This window comes from Saimiri boliviensis, chromosome 11 (genome assembly GCF_048565385.1).
Source record: "Saimiri boliviensis isolate mSaiBol1 chromosome 11, mSaiBol1.pri, whole genome shotgun sequence".
Taxonomy (NCBI): Eukaryota; Metazoa; Chordata; class Mammalia; order Primates; family Cebidae; genus Saimiri; species Saimiri boliviensis.
The window spans coordinates 5,577,446-5,604,207 of NC_133459.1; the positions used below are offsets into that span (position 1 = coordinate 5,577,446).

The 26,762-nt window shown below is 44.1% G+C and overlaps 1 protein-coding gene across 1 annotated transcript in view; it reads right to left on the minus strand.

Moving 5' to 3' along the window:
• Positions 1–25,454, minus strand: part of DNAJC11 (DnaJ heat shock protein family (Hsp40) member C11) — a 69,457-nt gene extending 44,003 nt beyond the window's left edge. The window contains exons 1-3 of the mRNA XM_039474481.2: positions 25,348–25,454; positions 7,220–7,349; positions 4,429–4,502 (exon numbers count right to left, since the gene is read on the minus strand). Coding sequence (XP_039330415.1) covers positions 4,429–4,502; positions 7,220–7,349; positions 25,348–25,419 — 276 coding nt within the window. The 5' untranslated portion in view covers positions 25,420–25,454. The remainder of the gene's footprint in view (positions 1–4,428; positions 4,503–7,219; positions 7,350–25,347) is intronic.
• Between the last annotated feature and the right edge of the window lie 1,308 nt (positions 25,455–26,762).

A 26,762-nucleotide genomic window follows, 5' to 3' on the forward strand; every position in this document is an offset into this window, starting at 1 on the left:
CTCGGCCTCCCAAAGTGCTGGGATTACAGGCTTGAGCCACTGCGCCCGGCAGTGACTGACATTTCTAACCCCAGCATTTTGGAAGGCCAATGTGGGAGGATCACCTGAGGTCAGGAGTTCGAGACCAGCCTGGCCAATAGGGTGAAATCCCATCTCTACTAAAAATACAAAAATTAGCCAGGCATAGTGGTACACACCTGTAATCCCAGCTATTCAGGAGGCTGAGGCAGAAGAATCACTCGAACCCCAGAGGCAGAGGTTGCAGTGAGCTGAGATTACACCACTACATTCAGCCTGGGCAACAGAGCAAGACTCTGTCTCAAAAAAATAAAAAATAAATAAAAAATTAGTGGGGTGTGGGGATGCACACCTGTAGTCTTAGCTACTCAGAAGATTAAGGTGGGAGGATGGCCTGAGCTGGGAGGTCGAGATCGTGCCGTAAGCCACAATCACACCACTACATTGTAGCCTGGATGACAGAGTGGGCTCCTGTCTTAAAGACAAAAACAAACAAACAAAAAACCTGAAAATTTACCTAATGACTGACCACTAGGCCAATATTTTGTACATTCTAAAGAAGCTCCAGCGGGTTGGGGAGCGATTTCTAGTTGATGGAATGCTTTCACATCTTTGGATTAAAGATGTCTCAGACACTCAGAACACCAACAATGCCCTTCACCCTTCACTGACTACCCATATGGCTAGCCCAATAACTATGTGGTAAATGGATACCCTTCAGCAACTGAAGAGTTTAATAGTCTAAAAATACTAACAATAGCATGAAGGGAATACAGCTTCCTCCCTGGAGTGAAAGCTATTATTGTAGTGAGAGAATCCTCATAAGAAACAATCCATCCAGCTGCAGGAATTCCTTGAAGGAATGTTGATGCCAGCTTCATAAAATGTGCTTGAGTTCAATGAGACTTTCTGTGTAATATGAATAATGGGCTCAATTTTCCTATTGTAGGTTAAGCACTAATACATCTCTGAGTAAACATCTGGGGAGGTATCTTCATTTAGTTTTCTTTGAAGGCATTTTTACCTTGCAGTGAAAGCTTAGTATCAATATGAAAAAAAGCCAATTCTGATCTATGAGAACTTGACTTTCTTAGTTTACTAAAAATTATGAAGCCAGGCACAGTGGCTCACGCCTGTAATTCCAGTGCTTTGGGAGGCCGAGGCAGGTGGATCACGAGGTCGGGAGATGGAGACCATTCTGGCCAACATGGTAAAATCCTGTCTCTACTAAAAAAATACAAAAACTAGCCAGGCATGGTGGTGTGTGCCTTTAATCCCAGCTACGCAGGAGGCTGAAGCAGGCGAATCACTTGAATCTGGGAGGCAGAGATTGCAGTGAGCTGGATCTGCACCACTGCCCTGTGGCCTGGGAGACAGAGCAAGACTGTCTCAAAAAAACAAACAAAAAAAATTAAAACAAAACAAAAAACCCAAAAATAATGTTTAACCACTTACCACCCACAACTGTGTACGTATTTTTATTTTCATTTTTCTTTTTCTTTTTTTTTTTTTGAGACGGAGTTTCACTCTTGTTACCCAGGTTGGAGTGCAATGGCGTGATCTCGGCTCACCGTAACCTCCACCTCCTGGGTTCAGGCAATTCTCCTGCCTCAGCCTCCTGAGTAGCTGGGATTACAGGCACGCGCCACCATGCCCAGCTAATTTTTTGTATTTTTAGTAGAGACGGGGCTTCACCATGTTGACCAGGATGGTCTTGATCTCTTGACCTCGTGATCCACCTGCCTCGGCCTCCCAAAGTGCTGGGATTACAGGCGTGAGCCACTGCGCCCGGCCTCATTTTTAATTTTTTGAGACACAGTCTCACTGTCACCTAGGCTGGAGTGCAGTGGTATAATCATAGCTCAATGCAGCCTCGACCTTGTAGGCTCAAGCGATCCTCCCACCTCAGCCTCCCAAGTAGCAGGGCTACAGGCATGTGCCAGCATGCCTGGTTAATTTTTAAATTTTGTATTGTTTGTAGAGATGCGATCTCACTGTGTTGCTCCAGCTGGTCTGGAACTCCTGAGCTCAAGTGATCCCCCTGTGTCAGCCTTTGAAAGTGCTAGAATTACAGGTGTGAGCCACTGCACCCAGCCCGACATATTTTTATAACCAGTATTTTGTGTGTGAATTTGCTTTGTTTCTAATGGGAAGATAATCTGGTTTGATGAGAGGAAGTCATACAAGATTTTACCAGCAAACCCCACTGCGCCACTGACTGGGATGCTGCTGCTGGGGCTAAAATCCTAGTCTCTGAGGAAGGACTATGTCATGGAGTCCTACAGCTTTTCTGTGACTACAACTGCTGCCTTGAAAAACTGTAGTCTACCCACAGCTAAAAAAACAAAGAAGCTTTAAGGAGTGGATAAAGAGTGAGGGGGAAATGGAATAAATAAAACAGAATTCTATTTTCCTTTCTGGATGAGAAAATGCTAAGTTACGTGGCTTAATACCTAGCTGCAATGAACCAATGTGACAGGAAGCACTGCTATTTCCATCAAGCCAGAAGCCAAATACCAACTGCCCACTGGAGCCAGGAGAACATGCAGATGACAAGAGCCAGAGGGAACACGAAGGGGAGTGGTGGGGACTGGACAGCCCAGCCCTGTCTGAAGGGTGACGGCTCCTCAGATCCAGTGTTAACAGATCTTCAGATGTTTCAAGAAAAGATAGAAGACTGGATTATCATACAGAACCTCCCAGGGTTTAAATGTTGGCAACTACAATTCACTGTGTGAGACAATAAAAAAATGGCAACAGGCTAGGCATAGTGGTTCACATCTGCAATCCCAGCACTTTGGGATGCTAAGGTGGGAGGGTAGCTAGAGGCTAGCAGTTTGAGACCAGCCTGGGCAACACAGCAAGACCCCATCTCTTAAAAAAAAAAGCTAGGCATGGTGGCGTGTGCCTGATCAATGCACTGCAGCCTGGGTGATATAGCGTGCGCTCTCACCACACACACACACACAGCGCATGCATTCTCTCAACACATGCCTGCACGCACACACACAAAAGGCTATTTAGTGGAATATGCCCACAGCAATCAATATGAAGCAGTAGTGGAAAGGTGGGAAAGGAAGTAGGATCCTCTCTTCCTTCTCCTCCACTCCTCATCTAAAGGCCTTTACGAGGTTTTCATGCTAGAACTGGAAGAGACAGGCCCACATGCTTGAGATCAAACATTGAAGGAACTTCAAGGGAAATCTTACACGATGCTGAAAATATAACTCAGTGAGAGACAATTCAATGTTATTAACAGCCTAGCAAAATTTCTTGGGCATCAGAACCAAGTTTCTTTCTTTTTTTGTGTGAGACAAGGTCTTGCTCTGTTGCCCTTGTTGGATGGAGTGTAGTGGTGTGATCATAGCTCACTGCAGCCTCAACCTCCTGTGCTCAAGTGATTCTCCCATCTCAGCTTCCTGTGTAGCTGGGAATACAAGTGTGTGCCAAGCCTGCCTCATTAAAAAAAAAAAAAATGTTTTATAGAAACAGAGTTTTGCTACGTTTCTCAGGCTGGTCTCAAACTCCTGGCCTCATGTAATCCTCCCAGTTTGGCTCCCCAAAGTGTTAGGATTATAGGTGTGAGCCACTTTGCCTGGCTCAGCACCAAGTTTCTTTAATGATACTCCTATATTCCTGTAGCAATTTAGAGTTTCACAACTAATTTTAATATTCATTTTTCAGACAGTAACATGGAAGCACCAGCAGTCCAATAGCTTGCCCAAGGCTCTCCTGCTAGTCTGTGGCAGCGCGAAAGAAAACAAATTGTCTGAGTTCAGTGACTGTTCTCCCACAGCATGGCTGCCAAGGGCTACACATTTGCTATGTATTTTGTTTCACTTATCACGTTTGACAGAGCCCTATCATTATAGTATAATGCATGAGAACTGAAAGGGTCCTCATAGGCAACGTAACCCAGCAGTTCTCAACTTTTCTCTGCTTCCATTTTGTCCACATGCATAACGTACTCCCATCTGAAACATTTCCTCACCGAAATTATTGAGAACTGAGGTGGAGAGAGAGGCGCAGAGCTGTGGAGGGTAGAGGAAGTGGAAGTGCAGACAGAGGCGCACCCTTGAAGAAATCGCCTCCCATCAATCCCTGCTCCAGCTGCTCCCACCCCACATCTGGGTTAAAAATTACTGGCCCAGTCCATCCCTCTTCCGTTTTACTTGACAGGTTAGGGAAAGAAGGACGAGTCAGAGGAGTGGCTGGCCCAACTTCAGAGTGACAGAGTGGCAAAGCCAAGTCCAGAACTCAGCCTCTAAAACGAAATACAAGGCAAGGTAGGGGGCTCTAATGTTTTCAAATATTCCCAAAGGCAGTAGGACAGATTGCAGGGTTTTGGGGGAGATGTTTTGTATCTGTTTCATGACTTTTCTGGGACACCAGACGCATAGTTTATCTTACCTCCCATCCTTCCATTTCCAGTCCTCTCTTCCCATATATATCATAGATGGCCCTGGTTTGGGGGTCACTAAGCACTGCAAATTAAAAATCAAATACGTTTATAAAATACGAAATTCACCTTCAGTCCTTTCTGAGAACACTGACATCATTAGGTAGGCTCATCTCCTGCTCCCCACTGTCTGATCACAATCCTCCTACTACCCTTTCATTTTCTATGCATCTTTCCTCCTAACTGCTTTTTCGATTTGGCCTAGGATTTGGATTTGTTTGTTTATTGATTTACTGACTGACAGGGTCTCTCTCTATTGTCCTGGCTGGAGTGCAGTTGTATGATCACAGCTCACTGTAGCCTTGAATTCCTGGGCTTAAGCAATTCTTCCACTTCAGCTTCCCAAGAAGCAGGGATTACAGGTGTGTGCCACCATGCCCAGCTAATTTATTTTTTGTAGAGACGGGCTCTCCCTATGTTGCCCAGGCTGATCTTGAATTCCTGGCCTCAAATGATTCTCTTGCCTTGGCCTTGCAAAGTGCTGGGATTACAGGCACGAACCACTGCACCTGGCTAATGTAGAGTATGTCTAAAGGTGACTACAAATGAGAAAAGTCAGATTTTCCCAGTGTCCAAGTTACTCTTGATTGTAAGGTACAGGTCACAAGGTGTACAAGGTGCAACGTGTAGGAAGCTGCACTAGCTCCTGCGTTGCAAAAGGACGCCAATGTTGTTTTTAAAATAATTTGGTAAATTTCTGCTATAGCATATAAAAGTACACTGACTTGAAAGAGTGGGTTCCAGTTTCTAAAGAAGCTTGATATAAAGGTAGAAACAGGCTCAGATACTAGAAAAAGCTGATTATTTACTCTATAGAGTTTTATTAACCCCAAAGACAGTCTACATTTATTTTGTTTACCTCTCTATTTGTAAATAATTTTAAAAGACAAAAACACCTCTTACCATGTTGTTGGCCGCATCACCCAAACTACATCAGAAAGGATTTCTCAGTTAAGGGTGAGAGCTGCTCAACAATATCCCAACAGAACTCAAATGATCATGATCTTTCCCCTCTACTTCACCAATTTTTGCCAAGACCTTCGGGCCTCTTCTCCCTTAAGAGTTCCCATGTATTTTTAGGGCTAATTTAAAAACCACATAAATGATCCTATGTATAATCAAATCTAATGGGAAAGGAAGAAATGCCATCTCCTGGAAAACACAGGAGCCAAATTTGTGTTCCTCTCCAGCATTTAATAAGGAATTATTTGGTCAGCGAGGTGGCTCACACATGTAATCCCAGCACTCCGGGAGGCCAACATGGTGGATCACCTGAGGTCAGGAGTTCAAGACCAGCCTGGCCAACACGGTGAAACTCCATCTCTACTAAAAATACAAAAATTAGCTGGGCATTGTGGTGCATATTTGTAATCCCAGCTACTTGAGGGGCTGAGGCAGGAGAATTGCTCCATCCAACTCAGGAGGCAGAGGTTGCAGTGAACCAAGATCGCGCCACTGCACTCCAGCCTGGGCAACAAAATGAGACTCTGTCTCAAAAAAAAAAAAAAAAAAAAAAAAAGGGAATTATTCATTCACTATTTTTCTCCCTGTAGGCTACACATGAGGCAGGGTCTGCTGCTGTGGCACTTTCACTAGCACTGGTAGGATTTTTCTGTTAACTCTTCCCCAAGTGTCCAACACAATACAAGCAAACTATGTGGCTAATTTAGACAACAGTGAAATTAATGCACCCATTTAGAGAACATAATACAATAAAAAGAACAGGCTATTCTTCACAACCGCCATGCAAATGATCTGAATAGAGTTAAATCTGGTAATGATACTACACTGACTGTACACATTTATCACACACTGAAGCCTGATTTTCACTGGCCATTAAAATCTAACTTTTTGGTAAAACTATAAAGTGAAATATACTACAAGCTGTTATGTATACAGTGAGATGTCTTTATGATTTTACAAAGAAACACATTATCTAATTTTTGGTCTAAGGAGCAAATCACCAAATGGTTCTGGAACAAATAACTTAGTGTACTTGATGCATATAAGAGTAATTTAACTTTTTTTTAATTTAAATTTTTAAAATGGTGGTAAAATGATACATATAAATTTACCATTTTAACCATTTTAAAGTATATAATTCAATAGGATTAAGTACATTTACAATGTTGTGTAACCATCATCACTCTCTATTTCCAGAACTTTTTGCCACCCCAAACAGAAGCTCTATATCCAATAGTGACTTTAATATTTTATAAAACAATATATCACAGAAGGTTCTTTCGACATACGTAAGCATAAAAATGTGAATCACTTGATTCTATTTCCTATAAGCCTTCTTAACATCATTTTCTTTCTTTTATTAGAACCGAAAACTGAATGCTTCAGAACCAATAAAATCACTTTTAGATGAAAAAATGTCCTTGTATCTTCTAACAAAAAAGAGAACAAAGAAACCTTCCCTGTAACGATCAGCCTTTTACCTGTAAGAGTTCCCTTTAGAAGAAAACTGGTGAACGATTTAAAACTTGAGTACTCCCTTGCAATTGAGACTCTGTCTATTACTTCACCCAGTCTCTCATTTTCTACTTACTGGACATGTATTGATTTCCAAAGCAAAATACTACTCTTTCAAAGGACGCTGTCAGTGAAAAGTACTAAACTAACCACCTCTTTTATATACCTCTAAGGACTCTCTGCTTCTATCCTCTACAAATCACGCCTCCTAAAAATCGAATATCTGTTACCAGGATGTTTCTACAAATCCAGCCTTCCACTGACCTTCATAAGCCTGGTGGACAAGGTTAAACAACCGTTCCGCCTGTGACTTGAGCTCTGGGTCTCTGTGCTTGTCTGGATGGTAGAGCATACACAGCCTCCGGTAGGCAGCTTTCAGCTCTTCAGAAGAGGCCTAAAGAAAGAAAAATTCAATTAGAGAACAATCAATGCTACTCACACATTATCATGATCAAAATCAGCCTTGAAATGGGAACCCATCAGCCACGTCCCCACGTGTCTGCTCTCGATGTACAGGATGTAATGAAGTTAGGTTTACCTCAACAGGGCTTCTTTTTGCCAGTTAATAAAGTGATCAGTTATGTACATCAATAGTGACTGGGTTTTGCTGGGAAGTGCTGCTATCAGATGAATGCAGGTTTGTGTCTCTGGAATGGCTCAGTGTGCTCTAAGCTGAAACAAAAATGTCACAGAGACCCGCTAACTCTTTAACTTATTTGAAGTAAATCATGCCAAGGTACTCTCAACAGAATAGGTTCAGGAAAAAAAAAGCTATAAACCATTAGACAGAAATGACATGAATTTAATGACAAAATGAGTATGAATCCTTGAAATTCAAAGACAAACTTCTAAGGCCCACACGCACCTCTAACACAACCTTGTAAGTCCAGAAGGCAGCCCATTCAGCGGTAGAAATGCTTCATTAACCTGTGGGAACCAACCATCCCCGCAAAACCCCCTGAAAACCAAAAGGCATCAACTCTCCATTCTCCTATGCAGGACATCTTGGGGGCGGCACAAGGCAGACAGGCTCTGGTGTGCTTTAACCACAGTGCGGGGCAGGCCAACAAGGCAAACCTGCATTCACCATGGCCTGCCTCGCAGCCACCAAGAGGGTCTCTAGGCAGGGCCCCTCAGAGGCTCTGGGACACTGAGTGGGCTGTGTGGCTGGCCCCTCAGGTCTGCTTTTGGGAAGTGCTAGGTTTGATTCTAGAGGCTATTTTTGCCTGTTGGAGGTGGTATGGGATGGACAGCTTTACCCTTTGGTATATCAGTTAAAGAACACTTGATTTGGGGACATATCCCCACCATTTTGACAACTGAAACACATTTCTGGGTCACTGACAACATGCTAGAGGGGCCCAAGAAATCTGCCACCTGAACAGAAGAATAAGCCCAGGTCCCAGGAGAGGACGTGAGGACTGACACCTAGGATCCGGGCCTGAAACACAGACCCTCAAAGAGGTCACAGAGACGTAATTAGTCCAGCGACCATGGTTACAAAGGAAAAGATAGATGATTCTGTATGCTATTACTCCCACAATTTTTCAGTATCTTTCAGTCCCAGGACCAACGAGCTTCTTTACCAGGAAAAAAAAAAAAAAAAAAGTGCAATTTTACTGTACTTTAGAAATAATTTTTGGCCTGGAATCTAAATATTTCTTCAGGATTAAGTTATTCAGATGCTGGAAAGCCAGGGCATTTGTGTGAGTTTACCAGGGGTTCTAAACAAAGAATTCTGAAGAACTCCAAGAGGTAGACAATAAACGTGACTGGAAAGACGTGCAGACATCGGCCCATTGGTCCCATGTGCCCGAGAGGAGGTGGGGCGCTGGGGCCCGGGTTCTGCTCCCTCAGGCCCATCTCTGCACCCCTACACCAGGCTCTGTCTGAGGAGCAGGTGATGGCGTGTGTGACCTCCAGGAGCCTTCTGACTCTAACTTTACTGGATTCTGCTATTCAGAAAAGAAACAAGGCTGGGCGCAGTGGTTCACACCTGTAGACCAGGCACTTTGGCAGGAGGACGTGGGCAGACTGCTTGAGCCCACAAGTTCAAGACTAGGCTGAGTAACATGGCAAAAGTCCTTATCTACCAAAAATACAAAAATTAGCTGGGCATGGAGGCACTTGCCTGTGGTCCTACCTGGAAGGCTGAGGTGGAAGGATCACCTCAGCCTGGGGAGGTTGAGGTTGCAATGAGCTACGACTGCACCACTGTACTCTAGCCTGGATGACGCGGGGTGCGGGGGTGCGGGGGGGGGGGTGCGTGGGGCAGAAACTGGCTAGACCTGAGCCATTCAGCTTGTCCTTTAAAGCAGGCCACAGAGAGCTTCCTGCTTATTTGGAGAGAGGCAACTCTGCTGCATGCCATTTTAAATCAGGAGCTCCTGGAAAGTGCGATTAACTACTCTGTCAGAAAAGGGTTAAGGATCTTGCTGAATGAGCAGCTCCTGGACTCTGAGAATTGGTGAGACCCACTCCATGGCAAAGCTCTCTTCCATCTTCCCTTGGTGCCGCCTTCCGGGATGGCACTGTCCTCCAGGCGTGTCCATGTGGTTCGCTCTGGGGCAAAACAACCTTCCATTTTGCTGGTTGAGAATGCAGGTGTGGCAGTCAAATGGCCCATGTTTAGATGCAGGATCTGTCACTTCCAAGCTTTGTGACCACGGCAAGTGAGATTTCTGGCCTTTGGTCTTCTCCTCCATAAAAGGGGATGACAGCCCTCACAAGGACAGTGTGAGAATGAAACCAGACAGTGACTACGCAGTGCTTCACACAGTGCCTGACACGCAGCAAAAACTTAGGAATCGGCTGCTTTAAACCCCTTTCTGTTTCCTCATCCGCAAAGTGTGGACAACGGTGCCTCTTTCTGTGTCTCTGTGAGGCATAATTGAGAAAATACAAGCATGAGAGCTTGACAATGCCCAGCTCAGACCAGGGACCATGACCACTTTTGTTATGACCATCACCACAAGTCAATTGTCCTATCTTTTTGGCAGCAGGAGTACTGAAACTGGAACAATTCAGAGAGCACCGCCTTGGTGCGTGGGGAACAGAAACATTCACTCACGAAGTAGTCCTGCTTGTGAAAATTCACTGTGCTGTATACTCAGGAGATGACCACTTTTCTGCATGTATATCCTATTCCTATAAAAATACAAGGCTCCCTAGAAGAGGTGGGCCTCCATATTTCTATCTCTGCATTTTCTCCTTTTTTAAAAAAATCTTTATATATATTTAATTGGAATCAGAAATAAATTTCCTCCTTTTTCTTCTTCTTGCTACAGTGTTTTTTTTCTCCCAACTTTAAATGCATTTCTTGCCACATTTGTCAATATACTACCTGTACCAAACCCTAGTGTTTCAAACATAAATCATGGGGAAATAATCTTTTCCAGGTAGGTTTACTTATGTGACGATGTAAAAGGGGCTTGTTTTTTTTTTCTCTACATGGCCATTACAAATTATGTTCTTTCTTTTTTTTTTTTGAGATGGAGTTTTACTCTGCCACCCAGGCTGGAGTGCAGTGGCGTGATCTTGGCTCACTGCAGCCTCCACCTCCTAGGTTCAAGTAATTATCCTGCCTCAGCCTCCCAAGTAGCTGGGATTACAGGCATGTGCCATGACGCCCAGCTAGTTTTTTGTATTTTTAAAAGAGATCGAGTTTCACTGTGTTGGCCAGGCTGGTCTTGAACACCTGACCCCAGGTGATCCGTCTGCCTTGGCCTCCCAAAGTGCTAGGATTACAGGCGTGAGCCACTGCACCTGGCCACAAATTATTTTCTTTCTGCAAATTTTAATTGTCCTTTCCTGTATCTCATAAAAGTTACAAGTACAGGATTAGACAGATTTGACTGACTCCAAGTTAGACTGCTATTTCCTGGTTGTTAAAACTAAACTAGATGAAAGAGAGCTGAATATCTAGTCTGCAAGACATTCTTTGATCTTATTAATAAATGGTTTAATAAGCTATTGATTAAGTAATGGAAACAAGATGTTTCATTTTTAATAAATATCACATTCAATGAAAGGTTAGATCGGGCCTTTCATCATAACTGAATAGCTAAGGTCACTAGTTCGATATTTCACAAATGAGAACCTCTTTCACTATTCACAGAAATACTGTTATCATTTCAAAATGCAATGAGATATCATTAAGAATGATTTCTAAAGGTACATTCTTATACTAAAATTCTGTAATAAAATTAAGAGATGTATTATACTTTGTCTATAAACTTTCATCATCTCAATCACCTGGTTATATTTTCATTGGATAGACTATATGTTAGGCCCCAAATTAAGTCTCAACAGACTTTAAAGACTGATCTCATACAAAATATCTTCTCCTACCACAAGAGGATGAATTCAGAAATCAATAACAGAGCTGGTGCAGTGGCTCACTCCAGTCATCCCAGCACTTTGGCATGCCAAGGTGGGAGAACTGCTTGAGGCCAGGAATTCAAGACCAGTTTGGGCAACATAGCGAGATCCTGTCTCTACAAAAAATTTTTAAAAACTTATGCAGGTTTACTTCCAGCTACTCAGGAGGCTAAGGGCAAAATAAGCTAAAACATGTCTGGATAATGTCTGCAGCACGATTGCATTTGATTAGCATAGGCTAGATCAGTGGTTCTCAAAGCGTGGTCTGGGGCATCCGGGGAATCTCTGAGACCCCTGCAGGGATTCACGAAGTCAAAACTATTTTTCTAATAACATGAAGCTATTATTTGCCTTTTTCACTCTTATCCTCTCTTGAGTGTACAGTGGAATCTTGAGGTTACAGGACGTGTGATGATATTAGGAACAAATGTGAACCTAACAGAGCCAATCCTTCAAGATGAATCCTGAGAGACCTAAATTTAAAACAGAGTCAGGTGGCCTTCTGCTGACTAGGGGTGGTACAGTTTTCCAAAATCCACATCTTTTATCTTTGGACCTCCTCTGCCCCAGCCAATCAGGGCTCACTTGTATCAACCGATCAGAACTAAGCAAGTTTCAATCCCTCATTTACATAAATGGACCTGATTGGGAACCCAGGCAGGAACTTTGGTTGTAAAATCTGAGCTTTCCTTTCATTCTCTGGAACCCACCTTTGTTTCACACTGGAGGCTGCGTCTCTCTGGTACTGGAGTAAAATCTCTTTTTTCCAAATTCCTTTTCAGAGAACTTTTAGTTACAATATCATTGTTCTGATGGCCAATGGAATGTGTGTACATGTCATGTTTTCTAGAAATTTCTAAGGTTGGTATAAATACAAGAGTTTAAATAAATACAAGGGTATAAATACAAGAGTTTTGAGATTAACTGAATTAGATCTCAGTTCCATGACTGTGCTCACTGTCGTTGGTTATACCTGCTGTGATGTCTGTGTATCTGTAACCTCTTTATTGTCCAATAATCACTTTAAATCCTTATGTTTTCCTTGTGCTTCTACTGAAATACATTTGTATTTGTGTCTCGTTTTACAACAATATTTAACCAATTACTCAGTTTTAACTTCTAATTAAATATCAATAGCTATAATTCACATAAACAAAAGCTCTTTGGGACCTCAATAATTTAAGAACATAAAGAAATCCTAACACCAAAAAGCTTGATAACTACTGGGTTAGATGATAGTACAGTAACAAATAATCCAAAAATTTTAATGGTTTATTTCTCTTTCACTTTACATGTCCATGTGAGGCCAGCTAGTACAGTTTGGCAATGTTATCAGGTCCCAGGTTGACAGAGCAGTCATCCTGTGCCAATCATCAAGGCAGAGGGAAGCACATGAGACCTCCTGGCTCACACTGGCATTTACATGCTTGGGCCTAGAAGGGACACACCTCACTTCCACTACATCACTGGCTAGAACTCGTCCCATGGTCTTGCTCAACCACAAGGACACTAGCAAGTGCAGTCCTACCATGTGCTGGGCAAGCAAAGACCAACCACGTTTGGTGAACAGTACTTATACCTACCGTGACAATGATACTTGATTTGATACTTTGAAGACTGAATAGAGCATATAATTAACAACTTAATAATAACTCTTATTCACGTTCACTTTGGGAATACTAAAGCCATCAGGTTTTTTTCTGTTGCTTTAGTCTATACTTTCAAACTCAAGACTTCCAGGTGATGTAGCTGTATTACTGAATTTCAGCAACCAAGGCTCCACAAACTATATTCTACTGGATTTTGGGAAGTTTGCCTGATTACCACAATTGAAGATTCATTACTGTCCGTATGTTCTACAGTAATCTGATGGAAAGAAACTGCATCAGCTCATAAAAACCTGCAGTTTTTTTTAATGATAGTTGGTGCTTATACACTTTAAAAGAAAAAGCAGATTTCAGAGCTAATTAACACCAAGACAGCATGGTTAGTTTGTGCTGAGTAACAGCTGTTCTATGGAGAGAAAGGGTGTCACATATTATTTGGTGTCATTTAGTAGATACCAATTATACTAAGAGACCAAGCCACTTAATTATCAGGCATTAAAAAGCAACCACTTAACCGGACATGGTTAAAAAAAAAATTCCCTACTTCATTCTGTAACGGTTCCAACTATACAGCCTGAAGCTTTCCATAATACAGTCCCTCTCATTCCCAGCTGTACCATATTCTGATGCCATTTTTCCTGTTCAACCCCACCTTCTCTCATTTTCATTTACATGCAGAATATCTTTGGAAAGTCTGGAAATATGGGATTCATCCTCAAACAGAAATAAACCCCAATGATGTATTTGGAATCATCCTACAACATCAAGCATTGTGTAGACTGGAGTAACTCATTCTGACTGATCTCCATAGGAACATTGCGAGTAGAACAGAATTTAATGTGAGACTAACCAATATCTACTGTAAAAATGCAGCTCCATTTAACTGACCAAAACAAACAGAAAAAAATCACTGTACAAAAATATATTTGATCCATCTGAAACTTATTTTCTTTTACAAATGTCATTATTGGTGCTAGTGCAAAAAAGAATAAAGTAACCTTTTCCCACCACAATAGAGAAACATAAGGGGAAGATAATCAATATCTGCCAGATGAAAAGGACAAGCCAAGCAAGGGAAAAGCTGTTGTTTCATCTTCTGGCATGATATTCAGTGCTGGACTGAGTCTCCATAGGCCTTAACTTACTCTGGGGCCTGAGCATAAACACATGTGTTTGAATTTGCTCTCTTCATCTTGTAACCGACCTCAAACAATTTTCATACATGAAATTTAGATATACCAAATTAACAATAATAATTTCCTTTTAATAATAAGTTCCTCTAGAATTCAAGTAGACAAGTTAAGTATGTCATTAGTAAATACTTATCATTTCAATCAGTAAATTTACTGAATGTCAACCGGCTTTAGAAAACACTGTCAGCAGGCCGGGTGCGGTGGCTCACGCCTGTAATCCCAGCACTTTGGGAGGCCAAGGTAGGCAGATCACCTGAGGTCAGGAGTTCGAGACCAGCCTGACCAACATGGAAAACCCCCTCTCAACTAAAAATACAAAATTTGCCAGGTGTGGTGGTACATGCCTGTAGTTCCAGCTACTTGGGAGGCTTAGGCAGGAGAATTGCTTGAACCCGGGAGGTGGAGGTTGCAGTGAGCCAAGATCATACCATTGCACTCCAGCCTGGGCAATAAAAGTGAAACTGCGTCTCCAAAAAACAAAACAAAACAAAAAAACCAAAAAAACCACTAGGGACACAAAAGAAATACAATATGGTCAGTAGCTCAAAGAAATTATGCATAGATTCATATCTATTTCTTATTTTATCCCCCCAAAACTCCATGTAAACATGGATTTACCTAAACAGTATAAAAACAGGAATGCTAACATTAATGGTGCAGAAATACATTCACAGCAGTATTAGTCAGAATGCAAAGAAAACTTCATGGAGGTGGTGAGACCCAAATGGGAACACAAACGGTGGACTTTGATTTGCTTTGGGTACCCAAGATGGGCTGTGGCATTTCAGGGGAAAATAACACCCTGAGCAAACAGGCCAGTGCTGGGGACAGAAACATAATTCTGAGCAAACTGGCAGGCGCAAAGGGGCATCAGAAGGCACGAAGTAGGTAAGAAACTAATGTGGACACCCATCTGTCTGCCCATTCATTCGGCAAACATTTGTTAAGTACCATTATGTGCCTGGCGCTGTGCAGGGGACAGAATGGTGACTGAGACAGCCACTGCCCCTGACCACATGGTGCTTCCTCTGCAGTGGAAGAGGGCAGGACATCAGCACAAAGTAGCCAGAAAATACACAAAACATCTAATTTCACCCTGACCCAAGAAGTAAGAGGAAGCCATACAAGGTTTCTGGGTAGAGAAATAATGTGACCAGTATTATTTAATAAGATTAATTTGGTACAGCTTGACAGACAATAAACAAACAGAAAACAAAATCAAAGAGACCTAAAGGAAACAGCAGCAGAAATTCAAGGCTGAGGTTATGTGGCCAGCAGCCTGGAAGCTGAAACAGAAATGAAGGATCAGTCTGCTTAAGTCCTAGAGGATTCATGGATCTATGGGACAAGCAGTTATTCAAAGTGAAATCGAGAAGAATCAACAAGTATTCCAGGGTTAGGGAGAAATCAGGAGGTAGTCGGGCTTGGGGCAGAGGTAAATTTCAACATCTACGTGGCGTGATGACTGGAAGGCAGATGGAGATGCAGGGCTGAAGCCACAGACTGAAAAAGAGCCAAGGAGGTGAGGCCTGAACCTGGAGAAGGGGCTATGTAAGGACAGGGAACATGAAACTGGCAAAGTGAAAAAGAAGGACGGAGAAGCATCACAGAGCTTTAAAAGGCTTGTCAATGGTGTCACAAATGCATTTATGCAGATTTACAGCTAACAAAATAATTCCACTATTTCCTCACTTAATACTTTAATACTCAAAATGCCTTGAGGTTGGTACCAGACTTCCATTTTACAGATAAAAATCCCGAGGATGGGAAGGATCATGTGACTTGGTTGAAGATGGAGGAGTTTATTTGGTTATGGACCCCTAACCTGAAAGATGGTTAGAAACTAATAACGTGTAGCCTAAATCAAACCGAACTTTAGTTCATGAAAGCAAAACGCAACATACAGAGAGGGAAGAGGTATTTACAATATATACACCACATCAAGGAATCATCCAAATTATGTAAATAACCAATAAGAGCATTCCTTATTAATGGTTATGCTCATGACACTAACAGAAATACAATGGTATTCATGTTATAGTCCTATGCCCACTGCTACGTCAAGCATTTCCATGCACTCCCACTGAATTCTCACAAAAGCTCTACAACAGTACAACTGTCTGGATTTTAGGGATGAATGGGCTCAGACAGGTTAGGTAATTTGCCCCATAAAACCTGCTAGAAACTCAAGCTTGGCTCTGACTCCTGGGGCTGTGCCTTCCATCTTCACAATGACCCCTTGTGAAGCTCCACCATTGTCCCAGGACATTCAAATCATCACCAACGAATGCTGCTTGGTACTTAAACATGCAAGGAGTGGGCTAGGTGATTTCAGCTGTCCTTCACTTCAAACTCCTGAATTCTATCACACCTTTGCTGAGCACAGAGGTCAGGCTGACCTACACTGATTCTGGAAGTTTGATTCCTATAGACATTTTAGGCTTCACTTTGGAAAGAGTTTAACAGAGAAATAGTCAAATCACAAATGAGTCAGAAAAGCTGAACAAAGAGACCGATAAAACAATTCTAAAAGGTTTCTACAAATAGGAATAATTTTTAAAACCTAAGTGAGTTCTACTTAACCCAGAGTTAAGGAAAAAAAACTTACAAAACTCACAGAACACGATACTTCCAAGATGGCGATATAAATTTGAAAAAAAAGATTAGACAATCAGTAACAAAAGAATCCCAAATACTTAAAAAAAAAAAAAAAAAAAAAAAAAAAAAAAAGGCAGGAAGCACATCCGCTGTAAGGTTTATGGGGCAGAGGAAGAGCCAAATTCTGCAGCACACACCTCTGCCACAATCACGGAATTCAAGAACAAGTAGGCCAAAGGAGAAAAATCCTGACTCCCAATCAGAGGTCATTCCAAGGACTTAAGAAATATTTTGCAACCATTGTACAACTTGGTTTTCATTACTCTTCCTGGTCATGTTCATGTATTTATTTGTTGCCCCTGAGACACAATAGAAAATAAAAAGACCCCAGTCTCTAAAAACAAGCTCCAGAGTTGCACCAAAATTGATGGCTCAGATCCTATCTTAACAGTAAGAAACTGCCTTATTTCTCCCGAAAAGCCTGACCTTCTGCCTTCCCTCGTCCGTGTTCATCTGCTACATCCTGCCTACTCATGCAGACTTCTTGTGGTTGATCTCTACTGGCTTGGCATTTCACTGCTGAAGAATATTCTGGCTCCTGTCTGCTAGGGAGGGTATGCTGTACACTGAAAACATGCAGGAGTGATTCCGACAGTCCACGAACCAACAGGAATTAGCTGTCAGACTCTCATCTCGGAGGCTCCACTCTAAGCTGCAAGCTCCTTCCAGGGAGTGGGATCTGTACCAGGCTTGTGCTGTAACGTGGTAATAAAGCAGCAATGTTCTCAATTGTCTTCTTTTTAAGAAATGTGTGTCTCCTTTAAAAAAAATATGCTATTTTATTTATTCATCCGTTGTCTTACATCCTTTCTTAAACAAGGTAAGGTGTAAATAAGTAAAATTAAAATGAAAGGTTAATAAAAGCAGACACTCAAATTCTACAGCCAAGCAAAGCAAGTTGCTCTCATGACCCCTATTTTATTTTCCATTGTTTTATTACTAAATTCACAGCAAATACGAAAGTTTTCCACTGAATTCTCTTTAAGAAAGAAACAAAAAAGGTGCTTTGGTAGATAATGCAAAATTAGAGGATTAAAATTTCAAGAAGCAATTGTGTGAAATGGCCAAAGCAGAAAGTAACTGGCTTATAGGTCATTAAAGAAACACTTTTTTTTTTTTTTTTTTTTGAGACGGAGTTTCGCTCTTGTTACCCAGGCTGGAGTGCAATGGCGCGATCTCGGCTCACCGCAACCTCCGCCCCCTGGGTTCAGGCAATTCTCCTGCCTCAGCCTCCTGAGTAGCTGGGATTACAGGCATGCGCCACCATGCCCAGCTGATTTTTTCTATTTTTAGTAGAGATGGGGTTTCACCATATTGACCAGGCTGGTCTCGATCTCTTGACCTTGTGATCCACCCGCCTTGGCCTCCCAAAGTGCTGGGATTACAGGCTTGAGCCACCGCGCCCGGCCGAGAGAAACACATTTTAAACGATGAGACTAGAATGATGACACTGGAAGTGGCGGGGCATCTTCCACGCTTCCCTCCCTGTGCACAGGCAGCGTCTCCAAACACCACTTCCCAGGCACCCTCTTGAGCTCCCCCACCCATCTCTGCCTCCTCTCTGCTTGGCTCACAACTATCCTACTTTTACCCCAAACACCCAAAAAGGTTATCCTTGAGGCTGCACCCTACTCCCATGTTTAGCCCCAACTTCCAGGAAAGGAAGCACAAGTTGAGAAAGATCACTGTCTTTTAAACAGAACTAACTCAGTTTTAAACAGAAAGTCAAAAAAGCATCAGGAATTTCTTTCTTTTTTTTGAGATGGAGTTTTGCTCTTGTTGCCCAGGCTGGAGTGCAATGGCACAATCTCGGCTCACTGAAACCTCCACCTCCTGGGTTCAAGTGAATCTCCTGCCTGAACCTCCCGAGTAGCTGGAATTACAGGCATGTGCCACCACACCCGGCTCATTTTTTTGTATTTTTAGTAGAGATGGAGTTTCACTATGCTGGCCAGGCTGGTCTAGAACTCCCAATCCCAAGTGGTCCACCGAACTCCGCCTCCCAAAGTGCTGGGATTCCGCGCTCGGCCCCATTTTTCTAAGAGATAATTTAATTATTTCTGCTCTTCCCCTTTCCCCTGTATCCTGTTTCCTACTTAGCCCTTTAGAAACGAAAATATAACCTTTCACCTCCCTTTCACCAGGCATCCTCCACAGGGCAAGTTCATCTGACTGTGCTCCAAGACGGATCTCTTGACAGTGGGTCTGCAGACCAAAGCACGCCCCCATGGCCACTTTTACTCATTTCTGCCCAGGAAGGTGCCAACCCAACTGCCAGGTAGATAAAGCACTCACAGAGCAGGGGGACCCTGCCCTTGCTCATCCTCCTATACCTTATAAAAGGGCCCGCTTTCTGCTCCAAAAGTGGAGCGGTACAGCAGGTGTCCCTTCCCCAAGTTGGGTACGGAATAAATTCACTGGCTGTGCGTGCGGCCTCACTCTTGTTAACTAGACTCTGCTTGAAGTGGACGACTGACCTGCTTTTCAGTTGCACTCCCACCTTAGGCTGGACTACAGGCTACAGCGCATGCCACCATGCCTGGCTAATTAAAAAAATTTTTTTTAATTAGAAATGGGGGCCGGGCACGGTGGCTCAAGCCTGTAATCCCAGCACTTTGGGAGGCCAAGGCGGGTGGATCACGAGGTCGAGAGATCGAGACCATCCTGGTGAACATGGTGAAACCCCGTCTCTACTAAAAATACAAAAAATTAGCTGGGCATGGTGGCACGTGCCTGTAATCCCAGCTACTCAGGAGGCTGAGGCAGGAGAATTGCCTGAACCCAGGAGGCAGAGGTTGCGGTGAGCCGAGATCGCGCCATTGCACTCCAGCCTGGGTAACAAGAGCGAACCTCCGTCTCAAAAAAAAAAAAAAAAAAAAATTAGAAATGGGGTCTTGCTATGTTATATTACCCAGGCTGGTCTCAAACTCCTGGTGCCAAGCTATGCTCCTGCCTTAGCCTCCTAAGGTGTTGGAATTACAGGTGTGAGCCACCCCCAAGCCTTATGTCTTTTTTAAAAATAAGCAACATTTAGGCCCGGTGCAGTAGCTCATGCCCGTGATCCCAGCACTTTGGGAGGCCGAGGCGGGAGGATCATGAGGTCAGGGGATCGAGACTATCCTGGCCAACATGGCGAAACCCCGTCTCTATTAAAATACAAAAAAATTAGCTGGGCATGGTGGTGCGAAGCTGCAGTCCCAGCTACTCAGGAGGCTGAGGCAGAGGAATCACTTAACTTGAGAGGCAGAGATTGCAGTGAGCCAAGGTTAAAAAAAAAGCAAGACTTCAAACTTATCAAAATCCAAGAAATAACAACAATAAGTATTAACTAAATACCTACGTATGCCAGGCACTTTATGCACATCCTCAGCACCTAGCAACGGACATACCACACAGGGCATCCCGGCCTACAGTAAGTGCTTATGACATGATCACCTGTTACCTACATTTCAACATTAAAGAAATTGAGAAGGAGAAAGTTTAAATTACTAGCCTTGAGGCATAAAACTTCCAGAATAGTAAAATGGGATTTGAATACAGAACTCTGGCTGCAAAGCCCTATGCGGTGGCCTCCCTCTATCCCACTGTGAAATAATGCTGGTGCCTCCAGTCTGCAGGTAAGTAGAGGCTGAGTTTAAATGACCTGTTGAAGGTCACACAAGAGATAGGTGGCATGGGCTGAAATTCTTGCTGCTCAGCCTCTTGGCTTACAGAAAACCCTATGGAATGGAGACATCTGGGTAAGTTCTGGTTTCGGATAATGGGGCATAACTCTATGTGGCCAAGGCACACATTTTACTGGAGTCGTTATGAATGTCAAACTTTAACATAATGTGGTAGATGGAAAATGAGGAATTTACCTTTTCAGAGCCAACTTTATTTCTCTTAAGACAAAATTAACTGCCCATGACGAGGTTTGATAAGAAAGCAATGAATCCATAAACACACACTGCTTCAGGGATGTGGGTGGCTCAAGCTGGCTCAGCTGAGCCTTTTACAAGTCAATTTCTGCAGATGGCTGAGTCAGTGGTCCTGATTGGAGGGTCTCTTGCCTCCTTCTTTGTGGGTGACTTTGACCCTACCTCAATCCTGAGAGTGACTAGGCTAACCTTCCTCTACTGATCTAGCCTCTTCTTGCAAAGTGCAGTTCAGATTCAACGGGTGGGCCTTACTGTGTGGCTGTGACCTGCAGCAAAGGAACCCGGATAACCCACAATTGTGAAAAGACTGATATACCCTATACCAGAGAAGGGACGAAAACGCAGACCTGGGGTAAACCTTTTACTGGTAGGTGATGCTTTTGTACTTTCTAGTTTCATGGCTGTTCTGGAAGGATGAAGATCCCAGAACACTGACCTCCATACATGGACTGCCAGAAAAAAACTTTATTAATAACTTGCATTTTTTTACTTAACTGTGTTTTTTTTCCAAAAGTGTTTAAAACTTGAAAAGGAGGGTGGCTGTTTAAGGTTAAAACAATTGGGACCAGAGCTCTTTAAACAGGTGCCTCCAGTCTGCAGACAGGTAGAGGCTGAGTTTAAAAAATGGCAAAAATGAAATTCTTTCAAAGGCAGTGAGACATTGATAAAGTAAGAATTGCAGCCATTTGTCTGGGAATACACTAGGTTTAAAATGTGTCGATTAAAGTTCCTAATTACAGGATCAGGTAAATTTAACTCTAATTTACAGTTAAAGAATCCTTTCTCCAAATAAATTTTGGAAAATCATCCTGGAAATCTCAGAGTAGTTAGATTTTAGACACCAGATGATGCATCTATCACTAAATCAGAAAACCAATCTGGTTTTGGTGTGCCCAGTTAATGATAAATTACTCCTTCTTCTCAATGTGAGGCAGGCATGACAGATGATGGCTCTGCTCTGTAAACAGGAAATCTAGAAGGAGAATCATTCATGCTCCTGGGTGTTGTCATAGGAGAATGGGTGGTCCTGTCTACCTGCCTGTTTCACTCTCTCGAACAGCGATCTCCAACCTTTTCAGCACCAAGTACTGGTTTCATGGAAGATAATTTTTCCACAGACTAGTGGAGGTAGGATGAAACTGTTCCACCTCAGATTATCAGGCATTAGTAGATTCTCATAAGGAGCACCTAACCTAGATCCCTTGCATGGATGCAGTTCAAAATCGGGTTCGTTCTCCTATGAGAATCTAATGCCACCACTGAGCTGACAGAAGGCAGAGCTCAGGTGATAATGCTTGCTTGCCCACCACTCACCTCCTGCTGTGCGGCCCAATTCTAACAGGCCACAGACCAGTACTAGTCCGTGGCCAGGGGGCTGAGGACCCCTGCTCTAGAATACAAATTTAACGGGATATTCTAAAGTTTAAAACCTGGAGAGGGAGATTCTTTTGTTGACATTTCTATATGACTCCCATTATATACCTCTATTATGCTTATAATTTTAAAGTAGGAGTCCCTGGTTTTGTCTGGAGTTGTTTCCATTTGAGATTTCTAAAGAAAAGTCTTCGCAACTCTACTGAACATGGAGAGTTCTGAAGATACTCTTCTGAAGGTACTCTGAAGTATTAGTGGAAAGAGGACTTGCCTCTCATAGCTATACTTAAACGGCAGCTACCGACAGCAAACTGACAGCAAACACACAAACAGGTATTAAGATATTCTTCCAACCACACATGTAAGAATTAAGATTACCCTGACTTTTTCTTCAACTAAATCACATTACTTCAACTTTGGGTTTCATTTCACACAAAAAATTCCAGTAAATACCAAGTCCAGATATCACCTTCAGGGCTTCTAGTGGAATCCTGGGACAGAAAACCAGCACACCACACCTGAGTATGACATTTAACACTGAGTTTGCTGACAAAGGCAACAAAGTGACTTCTGCAAAGGGGCATGTTTCATACGGATTTAACCTATAGCCATAAATACGGAAAGTGCCTTCACTCATTGGGAGAAGTAAAAAAAAAAATTTTTTTTTAAGGAAATATTTCTTGGCTGGGTACAGCGGCTCATGCCTGCAATCCTAGCACTCTGGGAGGCTGAGATGGGAGGATTGCTCGAGCTCAGGAGTTTGAGACCAGCCTGGGCAACACAGTGAGACCCTGTCTCTACAAAAAATCAGACGGGTGTGGTGGTGCATGTCTGTAATACAAGCTACTCTGGAGGCTGCGGTGGGAGGATCACCTGAGCTAGGGGAAGGTCGAGGCTGCTGTGAGCCATGACTGTGCCACTGCACTCCAGCCTGTCTCAAAAAAAAAAAAAAAAAAGAAAGAAAAGAAAAAGAAAAAAGAGAAATTTACCTCATCCTTAAGTCTAATAACAGTGACAAGCCTGGCTGGGCCTGGTAATTCATGCCTATAATCCTGGCATTTTGGGAGGCAGAGGTGGGAGGATTGCTTGAGCCCAGGAGACCAAACTGGACAACACAGAGACTGTCTCTACAAAAGATACAAAAATTCACTGGACATGGTGGCATGTGCCTGTGGTCCTAGCTACTACCGAGGCTGAAGTGGGAGCACCTGAGCCTGAGGAATTTGATTCAGCAATGAGCCATGACCCACCTCTGCACTTCAGCCTGGGCAACAGAGCAAGTGAGACCCTGTCTCTAAACAAACAAACACAATTTCTTTGGCTCCCATCCATAAGTCCAAAAACAATGACAGGCCCTACAATTTCAGCAGTTTCAAGGTATACCTCTGACAAAATGTTTACCTAGAACTCCGGCTAAAACTGTTATTCTAGACCTGCTTGATCATCTGCAGCTGCCTAAGGTTCAGTATGCCTGGTAAATGGCTGCTCAATTACTGATAACCCGGACTAAGTATGAATGATTTCAGAAAGGCTGGCTTCATTTATTACTTGACTTCTAAAAACTGGGAAAAAAAAAACAAAAAAAAAACCAATAACTCACCAGACATCTTCATTCAAAGGGAAAGAGACTGAAGGCTAAAGAATTGATTAGCCCATTAAAACCTAGATGACGGGTTGATGGGTGCAGCAAACCCCCATGGCACATGTATACCTATATAACAAACCTGCACGTTCTGCACATATATCCCAGAACTTAAAGTATAATAAAAAGAAAAAGAAAAAAAAAAAAAAAAAAAGAAAGAAAAAAGAAGCAATTAGTCCCAAGTGTTGATTAATGAGAACAAGAACCACCAGGTGCCCGATGGCAGTCTAACAAGATCTGCAATTCCCAAAATATTTCACTGGACATTCTGATATAGTACAGTGGCCCATATATTCAAGGGATTCTTACATGGGATGCTCAAGGACACAGTACCAGAACTAGCAGCTTTGTAGTCCAAGGACTGGTAAGGTAAGGTGACAGAATAGCACAGAGCTCACAAGCTGGGCTCCAGAGTCAGGATGACTGGGTTGAATTCCGGCTCTTGCACTTTCTAGCAGTGTGACTTTAGACACGTTACTAATCTCTCTAGGCCTTAGTTTCCTCAACTGTAAATCAAAGGCTATCATCTTACCTTAAGGGCTATCCTCAGGATTAAATGAGATATAACACAAAGGTCATTCAGCACAGTGGTCCCACACAAGGTAAGTTAGTATTATTAACACCACATAGACCAATATTTACTGAGAACACACACTGAACCCGCTTTGCTTAGGACAGCAAAATTTGGCTAGCTTTCATCACCACTGGAAAACCTGAGAGATGGAATTAGGAATTCTTTGGCAGGGCTGTCCCAGACTCTGGATCAGGCTTAGAGAAACCGATCCACCTTATGACCTGACCCTGGAAGCCTTCTCACCCTTCACATCTGTTAACTCTAGACTAATCATGAAGAAAGGAAGTGTAGTAGGGCCCTACCACTGCCAGACTACGTGAGACTCCCTCGTGTTATCTTTATTCGTTGAGGAGACAGGGTACAAGCGCTTGACGCAAATGTTAAAGCTGTTGTTAGGGCACCACTTCTTTTCTGGCCTAGGGCTTCTTCCCAGTCTGCAGCTTCCGAGCCGAGGGTCTGTTCCTGGAGGCTCTGCCTTTAATTTCTGGACAGCAGGTCCAGGAAGACATGAGACGCATACCTCTGAGGCTAGACCCACTTCAGAGGCAGGGCGTCCCCACGAAAGACTCGGGGACCAGATAAAGCCCTAAGGACGTTCCCTAGTGGCCTTGACCTTGGTGGGTGAGACTCAGTTTGCTATCCTGCTGGGAGCGGGCGATGACACAGCTCCTCAGCCACGCCGGGTATGTGGGCTGAGCTAGGGACGGGCTCTCGGAGGACTGCGAACCCCACTCCGGTAGCCTCCTCGGGGCCCCAGTTTCCTCCTGTGGGTGCGAGGGCCTCTGGCCCTGCACGGACACAGAGCACGCGGCGCACTAGCCTCCAGGAGCTGGGGCAGACGCCGGCCCCGGTACCTCCGGCGGGAGGGTCTGGGCTGCGGGGACCGCTCCGTCGGCCGGCGGGCGTGCACGTCGCCGGGGTCACGCGGCCTCCCCGCCGAACCTGGACCTCCCGTGGCGGGGGTGGCGCGGCCGCCGCCAGCCCGGCCCTCCCGAACAACCGGGCCCGGCCTCAGCCCCCAGGGCGTCCAGCTGCTGGCCTCACCTCCCGGCGCACGTTCAGCAAAGAGTAATAGTCTTCATTGTCCAGCTCCTCCTCGCTCAAGGCCGTCGCCATCTTCGCAACCTTTCACCCCGCCAAACCGGCAAGGCCGTGCTCAAGAGGGCCCGGTGATCCGCGGCAGGGACAGCGCGGGGCAGCCCCGCTGCGCCACAGCGGCCCCTGGCGGCCCGGAGCCGCGCTTGCTCGGCAGGAGTGCGCCTGCGCTCTGCGCCCCCTCGCGGCCTAGGGCGGGATGCGGCACCGCGGCAGCCTGGGCTGGGTGACCACGCGGGTGCTCCCAGGGGACGCGCAGCACGCGGGGTGCCTGCGTCTTCGGTAGCGAGGCCTCCCTAGGGCTTTTCCTAGACTAGAAAAGGAAACTTCTTCTTCTTTTTTTTTTTTTTTTTGAGACTGAATCTCGCTCTGTTGCCCCGGCTGGAGTGCATGCAGTGGCGCTATCTCAGCACACTGAAACCTCCACCTGCTGGGTTGAAGCGATTCTCCTGCCTCAGCCTCCCAAGGAGTTGGGACTACAGGCGCCCGCCACCACGCCCGGTTCATTGTTTTGTGTTTTTGGTAGAGACAGGGTTTCACCGTGTTGACCAGGCTGGTCTCGAACCCCTGACCTCAGGTGATCCGCCCACCTTGGCCTCCCAAAGTGCTGGGATTACAGACATGAGCCACCGCGTTCTGCCTAGAAAGAGAAACTTTGAAGTCAGCTCCAGGAGGTTGTCATCCTCTGGGAGACAAACCTCTGTGACACCACCTGTTACCCCACTGGCCCCAAACTCCTGGAAGAAGCGAGAGGGGCCCCAGTGCAGGGTTTATCTGGATCCCAAACATCCCCCAAGTGAGATTTGTTCCTACCACCATTGTCTTTTTTCTTGGCCACCCAGAAGCCTTCCTGCCCAGAACAGGCCTCCTCATTTTAGTGATTTGTTATTGCCCTAATTTGGGAGCACCTGGCCATCTTTTCTGCTGCTTAAATGATGAGGCAATACCCATTTGGTTCCTGATATAATTGTCTCTGGCGGGCATGTGTACCTGCAGTCCCTACCCCAGACCCATTCTCCTGTAAATTTCTCCCTTATAATTTATCGGTGGAGTCTAATTGATTTCAACCTGGTGCCTGCTGTTTGGTGTATTATTAAAGATGTCTTGGTTACAATAATCTAAATAATTTAAACGTCTTCGAAATGATGCCACTGTCCAGGGAAGGTGGACGGCAGCCCATTCTTACCACCTGTTTGGTTTCCGCTGACCTGCGCCAAGCCCCAGAAAGCTCTGTTGTTCCTTTGCTAACCATCAGTCCGGAGCCATCAGTGTTGCCCTTCATAAGCAGGTCTCCTGGGAAGCCCCAAACACCTGTCTGTGGATTTGAGAAGCTGATTTCTTTCTCTTGCTAATTTTTGGCCAGA